Raw genomic sequence first — 14,660 nt, 5'->3', positions numbered from 1 at the left:
ACAAAAACTGAATATTCTCCTCAACCATGACAGAATGTTTCCTAGTCCTTACATAGGAATGCACACAGTGAGGCCTTTATTTTAAATGAAACTTCACTTCTTTTGTTTCTTTTTCCTCAGGGAAAGCAGCTCAAGAGTTGATTTGACATGTGAATGTTAAGCGTCCAATTATGCGTGTTCTGAAGATTGTCTTCCTTTTTGTGTTTTACAGATATGTATCGTGCCTTGGTATGATATCGATGATTTGGTTTGGGGTTTGTGGCTTCCTTTATTAAAGTTTTGAAACTGAAAATACAAACCAAACACGTGTGTTAGTGTCAGCCAGATTCATTTTCTTTATAGTAGATATAGTTTAGAGGAAAGAGAAACCCAACTTGTATTTCTTAGAAGTCACCACATTCATTAAAGTGAAACTAAAGAATAACCAACACTTTAGACATAAAATATTTTGTCATACTAATATAATTAGTATGACAATTTTGGTCCATGATTCTTTCCTGCCCTTTGTCTTTTGACTTTACCCATGTTTTATATCTGTTGTCTTTGACCCCACTTCTCTCTGTCTGCTTAAAGGCTACAGTCTTAGAAACAGCTGCAGGATGCAAGAAGAACTTATTCTTAGAAGCAAGACCATTCAGGACAGAATGCTTTGCTCCGAGTTCCTGGAATACATTTGCTGACATTCAGCGATTCTGTGCAATAATGGTACAGAGCCAATAGGTCTAAAAATATATATATTTCCACATTTAAGATCAGTATATTTAGTATCTAGGACAGCAATTGTCAGACCATCATTGTTGCACTTTCACCTTAATGTCTAACTATAGTCCAGGTAAACAGTTCCTCAATGAAAACCTGCTGTCTCTTGGTATTCTCTAAGGTGCCTCTAAGAATTTGCTCTGCAATACAAACATTGAACTCCTAGCTGTACCAAGCACTTAGCATTGGATTGCTAACTGTACCATAGTTGTTTTAACAATTGCTTATGTCCCACCTTTGTCTCATGCTGCTGCAGCTTTCAATGTCCTCTACTCAACCCCCAGCAGACTCCAAAGACAGCTCTAGCAAGACCTCTTTTCTAATCTTTGGTGACTTTAATAATTCTTTCTTCCCTCCACTCTTCCCACTTTCACCCAGTGCAGGTGGTGGGGTATAGAAGGACTCTAGCTAAAATGATGCTAATGATGGACAATGTCTCCTACCTGATTTATGAAGCTGGTACTGAACTGGAGAGCACCTTCAGTGACAGACTGTAATTTCCTGTACAAAGAGCATCTTTACTTGTGGTGTAGTGTCAGTAGCTATTTGGAAATCCTAGAATTTTTCAGAAAAAAAAATGTTCAGATAGTCATTGTCTCTGCTTTTCATATTGACAATAAAATATACAGAACGTATCAGCCTTGAAAAATCGAATGGAAAGGATTTATGCTGCCTGTTATGATGTGAGCTTGAATGAAAGCAATGGTCTCAAAAGGCAAAGGAAAACTGATTTTAGGATCAGATCATCCAGCACAGCAGTTCGCTGTTGTGTGTGGTGGTTTTATTACCATATGACACAAGACTGTTGCATTTTCAGAAACTACTGGGATTAAAGAAAAAAGAGCAAGATCAGAGGAGGCTGGAAAGATCATGTGCTAATAACACAATGTGTGAAACTAATCTATCTTTTACAGGAATAAACAAGCATAGAGCTTGCTGCAGGCAAAGCATCAGATTATGACAAGCCTAATTACTGTGGAATGTCACATTGTGAGCATGTTGCCAAGTGAAATGTAAAAACACCAGACATAGAGTTTTATTCAAATGTCAAGAGAAGTAGAAAAAGAACCCATTAAAAGCATTCAAATCATGACCTGTGCACATAAAGAATAAAATGGTATGTCTAACAAAATGGTTTTGTAGCCGTTCAGAATAAAATGAGCTCTGCTGAGACTGCTAATGACCCTGAAATTAGTTATAAAGAGATCAGATCATGAAAAAAACCCCAAAAACTAGAGGATATTATGTTAATTTTTTGCAGGGTGTCTCATTTAAATGTACGGTAGGTGTGTGTTTAGAAGTGGAATGGCTGAATATCATTCAAATGATGACTACAGTCTATCAAAATAAGATGTCCAATCAGTTAGATGCTTTTTCATATATCTATATAATATATGAAATGAGCGATAACAAATATTTACATAAAAAATTATTAAATTAATGACATTTTTCTCAGTTAAAGTACAATGATGCCATTCACGTTAGATGTCAGCCCATGTAATCCAAATACAAAAATAGTTAAATTATTGCACAGAAACACTAATGGCTAAAACATGGAAGGAAGAAAATGGTGTACAAAACTGCACAGAAAGCAAAAACTTCCCTGCTGCTATGGGACAATATCTCCAGCTTAACATAAACCGAGGGCCTTTAAAACATTTTCTATCACAATTAAGTTTTACTGTTGCAAAACATACAATTGAAAATGGTCACAGCTGCTTTTGTAGACTTCTAAATGTTCCAGTGAACATCATTTAAACCATAATCGAAAAGTGAAGATAATTTCATAATCAACCATCAACAGCTTGGTGCCTCTTGTAAGATTTCTCTTTGGTTTTCAAGAGCAAGACCAAAGGCTCACCACTCGCTTAATAAATCCCTGGAAATAGCAGGTACAGTTTTCACCATGAAAACAATAACTACTGCACTCAACCACATCAGCCTCTATGAATAAACTGCACAGTGAGAATGGTCAAAGCTGTGTTCTTAGGCTAACACAGCACACAACAGAGGAAACATCACTACAAAAACAGCATGCCAAAAAAGGTAAGTGTTCGTTCTGTATTTTACTCACTGTATAGCCCTTCTAGAATTGGAGAGCCCTAGGACAGCCCAAGAGGATGTAATAAGTGTTAAACGTGAACAAATTGTACAGGTTCTAGTTCTTGTCCTGCTATCTGAATGGACAGATGGGTGATGAAGGAATTATAGATGAAGGATTTACTATTTTTACTTTAACACAGGCAGCAAAAATGACAAGGACAAGTTCTTGGTTGACATTTATTCAAACCTTTTTGTCATTTTGTGGATATATTGTTATATTAAATACTTATGTATTTGACAGAAATATACAATATGCAGCATTATTTGCTCCCTTTGTCCAATTTTGCTCAGAAAATGTTACTTTTAAATGCTTACTTTCCAAATTACATCGTCAAAAGTGTTTGTGAAAACCTTCCTGGATGTATTACCATAGAAAAAGTTTCCTTAAACTCAATGCGAAGACATTGCTTTTCACAGTAGGTTGAAACAGTCTCTTGAGTCATTACGAAAAATAATGCAGTATATAAGAGTTTAAGGCATATTGCTTTGAAGCTCCTTGTTTGCTCCCATTAAACTTTTTTTGCTCAAACCAAAGTGGGCCATGCTGGCTGGCATGTATGCAGTTGTGTTTTCACAGTGTCTTTAACTGCTGCTTCTTCTCGACCCAATGAAACGTAAACTTAAAATGGAACAGATGTAGTTAATGTGCACAGCCTCTTCCGTTGTTAAAGCTTTATCTGCAACTGGTCAACTGCAGAAAAATCTGGAGTTTTTTTTAGGAGTGGTGCATATAAAAGCATGTACAAAAGCCAATAGTGGACACTGGAGCTGTGCATAAGTCTTAAACAAGAAAATGCTTCACTAACATGCTAGGTTTCCTTTAGTTATGGAAAAGGACAATTGTATGTCAAATGTTAAAAATGTATAGCAATTGCATTTGAGCAACCTACATTTTCTTTGGCCAAGACAAATACTATCTAGAATACTAGACACAGTTATTGGTGAAATGAAAGTTATTAGAGAAAACAAAGATTATGAATGTATCCATCACAGGTTGTCACACACAAATGGACTAAGGCTGATTCAGATGTCACTATATAAGGAAAGTGTTGCATTAACTTCAGTTTCTTACTTTACTTTCACCACTTGACAAATTGGTGCATAGTGGCACTCTACTTGTAAGTGGCACTCTACTTGTAAATGGGTGCACATGCGAGTTTGTGTTAATCAATTAATCAGCATATTCCTAAAAATGTGTAAAATACAGGTAATTAATGCAAACAATCTGTTTTTTTTAATTTAATAAAAATCTGTCTTAAACTCTCAGAGCCTGCTAGGAAATCAAAGAATAAGCTGCTCATTGTCATTTCTAGGTACACAGTAAATTTTCAGTCACTCTTCAGTTTTCTGACTTTAGATATATCACTTCATTTAACAACACATTTGATCCCACCTACTCTTTGTCTTAGCAACTAGACTATTCCTTAGAAGATTACACAAATCATAAAGTTTGTGTCTTAAAGCAATAAAGGATTATTTTGGTTTTCATACAAAAATAGACCAAAGTAAAACTTCATGTTCTTCAGAATAGGAAAAAAAAAAAGAGTTATACTTTTTATGCTGTAACGTTTGAGTGCAAATTGATAAAGGTTTTACTTTACTGAAAAAAATGAGTGTCACTTAATAAATATGTGAAATTTTTAACATGTCACTTTATTACGGAATATATACGGAACCCTCCTGTTGCCCAAAATACAGTTTTGCTACAGGCTTAATTACATTCTTATGAACTATTACTTAAGTTCTAAGCAACTACTGAAAAATTTATAAATTGAAAAGATGAAAATGTACGTACCCATAAAATAACATTTATGACTTAGCTGTTTAAACAGGAATGAAACCAGCGTGCTACTTCATATGTCTTACAGTAATTGATTGCAAAGGGGTAAAAAAAAATTATTATCTCCCCTATCAGATTAAATGTCCCGTTAACAACAAAGGACCATTTTAGAAGTTGTCTCTCTTTTAAACTCAAGTTTTAAGTTGTCACAAAATTATAAAAAGTGTTTCCTATTGATTAAACCAAAACAAAGGATCATATGTGGCACTAATGCCATTAGTAATTTCAAAAAGCGTCATGCTCTCATTCAGAAACTGCGGCCATAAACTTTCACCACTCTACTTCTACTTATGCAGTCAGAGGAATGGCTGGACAGTTAACACGAGGAGATGCATATGAAAGCCTTATGTCATCAACATATTTGCAGCTAAGTATAAAGTATTCACATATGCAATGTGTTTTCATAGTGTGGAATACTGCTTATGAACAACTTAACCTGGAATTAATCCAACAAATAACTCTTTAAAAGTTAGGAGAAAACAAGAGGTATTTTCTTGAAAGCTCATATAAGGCAGATGTAGTCAGAAGATGATGCACAAATAATTTCTTTTCTCCGAAACCAATGAAAACTTAAATTTGTGTGAATGCTGACACTGTGGGATCCTATATATGTGTTCTTATGTGCTCAAACACGCATAAATGCACCTCCAAACATCTGGGTAAGTCAATATTTAACAGACACACAACACCTGTGTGTTACGTGCTACTTATCATTCAACAAAAACAACAATGTAGCTTTGTATGACTCAAACAAAAAAAAAAATATTAAAGACAAATAAAATGCAATGATCAACTCAATGTTAACATGACACAGGAAGAAGTGAGTACAGGAATGAACAGACAGGTTCACATGCAATATACATGGCAATGAAGATGATCAGCATACAGAAACACATCAAAATAAGTTTAACAGCTGACAGTTATTTTAGATAAGACGAAACATGGGGTAGCGAAACCTAACTGCATTCAATTCAAGTGACATTGAATAAAAGATGGATTAAGCCTCCATTAACTGGTTCATTTGAAGATTGAGGTTTGCATATGATGCTCATATTGCTTAAATTTAATAATCATGTGAATGGAATTATGAAATCTGTTTAATCTAAAAACACAACTAAAGCAATCTACACACACCACCTGGTAGACACAGCAATTTTTACTGTGTGAAATATCCATACATAGCATCAAATATGAAAAAGAAATCAGGGAAAAGGTTTTTCACCATTTTAATTTTCTTTAGATAAGGAATTTTGTTTCTGTTTAGTAATTAAACATTTGTTCATTTTTTCAAAAAAACGGTTGCATTAATACAGTCATTAAAATCTTGTCAACCATTCTTATATATTTGTTTTGCTTTATTCAAGAAGCGGTCTTTCTGCAGGGTTCATGGTGAAGGCAACAAGGATAGATGAGTGTGTGTTTGTGCAATGTATGTTTAGAGGTGTGTATCTTTTAGTGTTGGTGCAAAAGAAAAGGTTGGGGTTTCTATCCAGATGGCTTGAGTCGTGTGTATTCCCTCTGGGTGCTCAGATCAGGTTCCGGATCATAAATCATCCTCTCTACATCGAATAGGTATGAATATAATAATACTTTATTACTCATTGTCTTTGATCCTTAATATGGCGAAACAAAAAAACCCTCCAAAATATCAAAAACATTGAAAAGATTTGACTGCAACATCACATAAGAAGTGAAATAAAACTCAAAGGTACAACATAGTATAAACATTGTGCTTCTTTAATTTTACTTACTACAGTCCTCCATTGTCCTTGTAGTCTTCATTTAAATTTTGTTATATTTAATATATAGATATATATATATATATGTATAGAGAGATAAATGTACACGTATAATCCGCACTGAGGTTTGTCTTTTGTGGCAAGCAGAGAGGCTACTAGGGGCATCCAGCTTTCATCATCCTCTTCATATGCGTCCTTTTCCAAAAACAATTATTTTTGCTTGATTCATTCATGTGGTTCTTCATCTCTTTGTCAGTAGTTTCCAACTACCCCAAAGAACGATGCAAAAAGATGGCAGTCTTTGTAAAAAAAAAAGGAAAAAAAAGTCCTTTTTTATCTTCTCCTGCTTATTTTCTCGCTTTTCTTTTTGGAATCCCTGTTTTTCGTTTTATTCCCTCAGGTTCTTTGTCATCTTTGGTAGCGTGTCCGACACTTTACTGTGTCTGGAAATAGGGTGCCAGGAGTGTGGGATACGGTGGTTGGAGGGTGGATGGTTACAAACAGTATGGACATGGACAAACAAGGTTGATGAAGCACAGAGAAAGGCAAGAAAGTGACACTAATATGAATAAGGTGTTCCTATCATAGTGATTGAGGTAAAAGATTTACTCTTCTATAAGTATGTCAATCCTTAATACAGTTGATTATACTCTGAGCATTAATGCAGCAACAGTCAAAGAAAGAGGAAGACAGAAAATTGAAAAACTGTGTGATCTTTGTGACGCAGGAATGGAACCGATATAAGGCAGGAGGGATATGACAGCGAGTGAGGAGGGCCGACAAGTGACGACACATGTACAAGAGAGGAGCCAGAGAGGAGGAGAAAGAGGGAATTTAAAAAGCGCGAGTCAGGGCAGTGTCTGTTAGTACAGACAAGTGGTGGTGCTCTGGGAAGTGCTCATCATCTGTAGAGGAGTGAGAGGAAGCAGGAGAGGCCAAAGGTCAGCCACCTGGCCAGTGGGAGTGACTGTGATCCTCCAATAAGAACTATGGGAAGAAGACAAACAGAAAAAGTCATATCAGTTTATGCAGAGAGGCAGTACACTTACACTTGACTTTTCACCAGTTTAAATTATTTTTGTAATCAAAAAACTATCATGTGTATCACAAAGTTTATTGGAGGTGCTAAATTTGGGTAAATCTTAGTTCATTATTGATTTAAATTCTGAAACTAGACCGAGAGGCACAACTGCTCTTAAAATAGCTCGACTAAGCACATAATGACATTTAAAGAAAGTATAACATTTGAATTTAGTTAGAAAAAACAGAGATAGAGGTATGCATATATTTGTTTACAATACCAGTACGTATTTCTTCAGATATATAAAAAAAAAACAAAACAAATCTTTATATGCCGATATCTCATAGTACAATGCGGTTACACAAACTTTTTGATTTTCAAAAATTATATTCAGTTGTGTTCAATAGTTTGCAAATTATGGTACCACATGTAAGCTTTCATTACAGAACACAGTAAAAGTTATGGAAATGCAGAAAAAATGAACTAATCTGTGAACCTTATTTTTAAAGTTTATGGCAATGCCTCATCAGATTAATAATTGGATTAATGAGAGTAACGAAAACAACAAGAGACAGAAGCATTTGTATCTCACACAATGGTTTATTTTATTACAACTGCTGTGTTTTGTAGCTGATGCAAAAGTAGGTGCAAATTGCTTCCATCTACCGAACGGTTTGCCCCTGCATGTATTTAGTGCAATATGTCTTGTATATCCAGGGCAAAACAAAAGCAAATAGTTGGTTGGTGAAAAACATGAGATTGCAATTCCTGAGCTGAAATGAAAAGGATCCGTCAAAAAAAGAAGTAGAGAAGAGTTAACAACAAATTCCAGACTCATTAAAATTTGTCCATAGCTCTAATCCTTTTTGGAAAAGTTGTTTGACATATTTTTTAGATAAACTCAAATGTCAGCTGGACATTCAGGATCAATTGAAGAGTATTCTACAATGTTAAAACCTTGTTTCCCTTACAAAGTTATTTTCTACACTCTTACCAGCCATCATTTCTTCCACTACGCCAACAGTATAGACTTGTGCTTCATAAAGAAATTAAAACTGTTACCTTCTTCAACAAAGTTTTATGAATAAAAGAGTGTGTAGTGTATTCCAAAATCAATATGATTTCATAACAACTGTCCATCCCTCAGGCACAAAATCAATATCTATAATAAAGCTTAGATCAATAAACAGTACACTCCACATTCCTGTAGCACAGAAGATGAACAATAAATTGAAATGGAATCTGGTGCTCTTGTTAGGATCAATGGATTTTTTATTTTGACCATTTAGTCTTGTAATTTCTTTTTTTTTTTTTTTTGTTAGTGCAGACATCTGTTGAATGTTTTGGTCTTTTTGTTTTAACTGTCTATAGAGTCACTTATTTCTTACTGTTGCTCAATTTCAATTAGAAATCTATTCTGAACAACTCAATAACCAGGTGTAAGTTACTCATCAGTGCCTTCGGTTTACCTTTAAATTAGAAGTTTTTGTTCCCCTCTTATCATATCCGTATTATTCTGTCTGGCTTGATTTCTGATGGACGTTGAAATGTTTGGTCTCTCTCTCAAGTCTTCAATTTTAACGCACATTTATTTTGATTCCTCATTAAGTTTTCTGTTTGAAATGCTCATTCTGTTTGAAATGCACTCCTCCTCTCAGCCAAGAAACTTTTCATGCATTTAGTTTTGCATACATTTAATGCTAATTTTCTGTTAAACCAATGCTTTAATTTATTTTCACTTCTGAGGGGATCATCATCTATCATCAGCACATTTTACCATTTTACCATGTTCAACACTATATGTGTAGTTTAATTATATCACAAACACTTTATATAACAAACACATGATCTACTTACGAAGTCATTACGAGTGAGTGAAGCTGTGCCAGAAACAATTTGGATTTCTAAAATTTCTGGCTGCAAAGGTTTCTTACCCTTTTGTAAGAATGTAGAGTAAAGTCTTATGTGTTACTGGAAATGTCAATTCTGATAAAAAGCCACTTTGTTTTAAGATTTATTTTAATTTTATTATTTTTTTTAAGGCACCCTTTTCTTTTACCATCTCCTTAGCTCTGCCAACAACACATAAGCCAGGTGGAGCTTTGTGATTTGTACAGGTGGAGTTGCACTAAATAAGTCAGAGGCAATCATCTTTCATTTAGCACAAGAGTCCCTTGTGTATACACTGTTAACCTGATATAAATGTGAGCATTGTTAAATGTAGGCTGCTTACCCATAGCGGTAATGAATGGAAAAACTTCACTCTTAGGTTTTGTTTTATTGTCATTTTTACACAGCAGTGTAAAAATGACAGTAGTGTGTGCTTATTTGGGTCAGAATGAAGTTGAAATGCCGAGTATTTGTTGGCCTGGAAAAATTATAACTCATGCCATGATTATCGGACTATTCAACATTTTTGCAGCCACAAAGCTGAAGATTGTACTCGATTCTGAAAGTAAGGTTAGCCCAGCAGAATACTTTCAGACTTTCAGAAATAAAAATAAAATCTTCATAGATGCAGGATTTTGTGTGGTTTGTGTGTGAGACACAGCTTGGTTTTCCATGATGGGGGATACAACTGAGCTTGGTTCCTCTCCCACAAAAGGGGGAGGCAGAGTGAGGCCGGTCTCTATGGGAAAAAGTCCCAATGGGAAAACAACACCTGTACTTAAGCCTATTTAGGAACTTTGGATGCAAAAAAACAAGGTCAGAATTTGTACTTTTAAGGCTCACTACATGAGATGCAACTTGTATTCATCACGTTATTTTATCCCCTTTCACTCGTGTTTCCTTTCTGTTACATTATGTGCTGAAACATGCTTTAATCCCTTTTTGGTCCTTATTTTACCTTGCAGAACCAATGGAGATAAAATTGCAAAAGAAATACTTATGTCTTTTGCAATGGCAAAGACCTTCGTGTCGCCTGCCTGATAATTACCCATCTGTCTGTGCTATGTGAGGCTCAAAGAACCCGTAGGACACAATCGCACACTCTCTGAGCTCAAGAGCTTTCCTCTTCCTGTTTATGCAGTCATCTATTATTTACACCATCCGCCAGTGTTGCTACATGCACATATGTGTTACATTGCAGCACAGGCTTGTAGGCGTGCTCATACACATGCACCTCGCGCAGAATGTTCCAAAAGGTTTAAAAAGAAAACACAAGTTGTTAATAATTCATTGACGTTCATGTTTTTTGCTGTTATGAGATGATTTCATGGCTCTAATATTTTCTCTGTTGCAAATCCAAGCAAAAGTTAACAAAGCCCTGTAGATTCCCACCACATGTTGCTGAATAAAATCAAGCTTGTTGCTCTAATACTCAAATCACACGTCTCACTTCTTCCTGGAGTTGCCGCTCTTTTGATCTGCTTGAGATTTATTTGGCTTTTTTGTCTGCTAGCCTGTATTTTTCACAAGTTTAAAAGAATTAAGAGCACAGGAACACTAAAAGCAGCGTCGGCATGGACTAAGCCAACTGAATAAGTGCTGAACCTGTATTTTCTATGAAATAGTTTCCGAGTTTGAGTCTTGGATACAAATTTTTCAGTGCCAACCAAACGTTACTTCCCATCCCTCTGACCACATTTTAGCAGTCTACAGCATATGTATTCAGACACGGTAGTCTCTCTCTGTCTTTGACCTTTTGTTCTTTCTTTGACTCTTGAGGCTAGTTGTGTCACTCCACATGCTTACTTTGACATGAGGTGTTTTGTTGAAACTGTTTTGTGTGTGTGTGTTATCCTCAAGGTAAGGTTGCTTGATAACAGCTGTATTCCTGTTTCAGGAGTTTAATCTCAGTTCATCAAGTGTTTTCTTTTTCTTTTTCTTAGAATCATCATAAGACAGAAGAAGTCTTATGTGTGCAGGTGGAACTTTATATGAGGTACACACCAGTGCTACCTCCATATCCACCATCCATAGCTCTCTGTGCTAAAATAATACAAAATGGATCAACATATAGCAAAAAAATGTGCAACTAATAAATATTGTTAAGTGTGACCAAGGGTTAATGAGAACCCGATTTAGATGTTGGAACTGGTGCTGGGTCAAAAATAGGTGATAATTCCATGAATGAATGAAGATACTATTAATAAATGTTTTATTAGCAATAATGATGATATTTTCAAAGCAGTTATGATTTGTTGACTGAAGCTTTCCTGAGAGAAGAAAAGCTTTATAGAACGACTATAAAAAGTTAATATGAAAATAATAGATACCTGTAGAATAAATTGTGTCAATGCAGAATAAAAACAAAGACAATGCAAGAAAAATATAATTGAGCTTTTACAACTTGTTGGCATTGGAGAATCATGAGTCAGCTATTACAGAAATTCTTCCTAAAAACCACAAAAAATTTCTTAGTAGTTTAAAGCTGTCTTTTTGTTTGTTTTTGTTTTGTCTTTTTTTTTTTACCTCTGTGTCATTTACAATCTAGCAATTACACATATTTTACAAAAAACTTTAACAAATGGTGTTCTTTCATTTCCTTTTCACGCCGAAGGGTCAATAACTGAACCTCTCCAACATGAGGCATGGTGTGCAGAGGTAAACATTTATCAGAGGGGAAGATCGAGCAAGGAGGAGAGGCGAGGCATAATGAAACTGAATAGAGGGAAGGCAGCAGGAGTGTGATGTGACAAATTAGAAAATGAAAACAAAAGTAAAATTGGGTGAAACAATTGCTACTGAGGAGAGACACAAAGAGAAATATTTTCTCTGTTCCTAAATACTGAAACGGGTATTTATTTCTCCAAAACCTAAAGAGAAATAAACTGTTTCTTTCTCTTAAGTCTGTATATCATGCTTTAGCTAATATTATTTCAGCTAAAATTAAATTGTGGACCTTTTAACACATGCTGCACTGGCTGTTTTAGTGACAATTGTCAGCTATGAAGTGCTTATGCATGTTCAGAAGCATTTCTCTTCGCACACACTCAGGCACCAGTCATATCCCATCAGTCACATCTTACCTGTCTTACCTGCGTTGGCTACCGTGTTCTCCTGCTTGCACTTTCCTATGGTGATGGACACATCATCAATGGCGATATCTCCCTCAAAGCCAGCGCCTCGGATTCCTTCAAACACAATCTGTTTGGGAAAGACAGAAACAAGCAAGATGCTGCCAGTTAATTCAAAAGGTAAGCACAACCAGAACATCCGCTGCACAGCTCTACACCAGTGCAGTGGCAAAAGTGTGGTTATTTTCGTGGTTCGTTAAGGGCCTGTTAGTCATTCACTCTATTATGTATAGTTCTAATATGAGGTACTTCATTCACCTTGTATTGCAACTATTCTCAAAATGTTCTACATTCCCACAGAAATATATCTGAAAAGAGAAAAGCTATCATTGTATTTCTCATTTCTTGGGTTTCAGAAATTTTCCCTTTAAATATTTAAACATTAAGGGATAAACTTAAAATTATTTTTTTAAAGAATCACCTTGATCTCAAAAGCTTTAAACAGATACACTAACAGGAACTTGAAAATCTGCATACAATATTCCTAGCATTCAGGCTTATGTATAGTAATCTTTTCTGGGACCACAACAACAAGACTAAACAGGAGTCTCATCTGAAAACTTCCCATTTTAGCCAACAGCCATCTGGTTTCTGAGTGACAGCCTAATTACCGCGGTGTAACAAAGGCACCAAAAGCCCATTGCACCCAGCTAATCAAAAAAACAAGCACATTCTTTCTGAGGAAGGAAAATAGAAAAACAAGGAAACTTTGTTGCTTCAAAATACAGACAAAAATACAGACCCCACATTTCTAGCCACTGCAGGAGTTTAATATGTGGCAAATGCAGCATTTCATAAGTGTAAGTAAAACCTATGAGTTTTAATGCATTAATAGTTTCATTGACTTTTCAATTTTACAGAAACGCTAGGCTATTTTAAGTTTGGTCAATACATACTGTAATATTTCCAACATCATCTGTCAGCTAACTTTATAGCAAGGCTTTAAGACTTTACAGAAAAAATACAGGTGTTACTGTGTGTTGAAATTCCCTGTTGAAGACAAACCTGCCTGCTCTTTGCTTTTATACCACCTCTATACATATATCTAAAGCTCGGGTTAATAGGAGCAGGTGCAGACATAGGGGCATAGCAAATAACGCATGACTGGTTTCACTTTACCAACTCCATCTGTTAACACTAACATGCTGCAGTTACGGGACATGCCCTGCCATCAATTTGTGAGTAAATATATCAAGCTAAAACAAGTGTGGGTTCCATTAACCTGATTCTGACTCACCGAGTGGAAAAGCCTGACCTCAGCGCACATGCACCTTTCATCAGTAGATGAAAGGTGAAGAATGGGTGAGCAAACAGCACAGCAAACACCCCTCATGTTTGATGCCTTCCATTGCCTTTGCTTTCATCTGTGAGCACTGTGGTGTTAGTGCCTAACGGGAATGTCAAGTTGAGGTATCAAACATAAAATTCATTGGGCAGAAACCAATAATCTAGCCATGAACATGTGATGCAAGTTCATTCACATCTGAGAGGGAACCTGAAGTCTGTGAAAGCGATGTAAGATTCCCCACAAAGTTTAATTAATTTCTGATTAAGTGTATGTATAGATTTACAAAATGTTTACTTTCCGGGTATGCTGATTACTTTATGCAGTTCATGTAATGCCTGTGGATATTGCTGAAGTCTTCTCTGAAGCAATCACACTCACTCTTTGTCTGAACAAGACTTTTAACATTTTCATTCGGTTTGTAGTTGCCTTCTCTCCAAATAGAGTCTAATCAATTACATTAATAAAAGGAAAGGAAGAACGAGTGCAATGCCACCCTTGCACTATTTGCTTCAATTTAGGTAAGGAATGAGAAACCTTCTTGTAATGAACAAATGATATAACTAGGAAAACCTTGAAGTTGATTGGGTGGTATTTAGGGGGATAAAAAGAAGTTGACAGCATTGTATGGATTTAGGTGGTCGGCTCATTTGTGAAAGGAATTTGATTGTTAGGCAGACTGGAAGCTGTGACGGAAACTTTAGGAGAGGAAAAAAGGCTAATTGGCCAGAAGTCCACAGTCCTCTAATTTTTGTACACTTCCAAGCAGTTTCGTCACTGCTTAGCTGTGGTGAAATGTAATGGACTTTCTTTGTGGAAACGTTTCTGCCAGCTGAATCAAGTTTTACGCAACCACATAATAATACCACTAATGACAACTAACTAGAGCTTT

General features: G+C 35.8%; 1 protein-coding gene across 1 annotated transcript in view; it reads right to left on the bottom strand.

Annotated features, from left to right (window-relative positions):
* Positions 1–4,088: 4,088 nt before the first annotated feature.
* The window catches only part of LOC129364239 (MAM domain-containing glycosylphosphatidylinositol anchor protein 1), a 158,644-nt gene continuing 148,072 nt past the window's right edge, over positions 4,089–14,660 (bottom strand). The window contains 2 exon segments of the mRNA XM_055036776.1: positions 4,089–7,428; positions 12,445–12,553. Of these exon segments, the coding sequence (XP_054892751.1) occupies positions 7,343–7,428; positions 12,445–12,553 (195 nt within the window). The 3' untranslated portion in view covers positions 4,089–7,342.

This window comes from Poeciliopsis prolifica, unplaced genomic scaffold, assembly GCF_027474105.1.
Source record: "Poeciliopsis prolifica strain line A6 unplaced genomic scaffold, Auburn_PproV2 SCAFFOLD011, whole genome shotgun sequence".
Lineage (NCBI taxonomy): Eukaryota > Metazoa > Chordata > Actinopteri > Cyprinodontiformes > Poeciliidae > Poeciliopsis > Poeciliopsis prolifica.
Note: the sequence above shows the minus strand (reverse complement) of the source record. Positions and strands in the feature narration are given on the sequence as shown.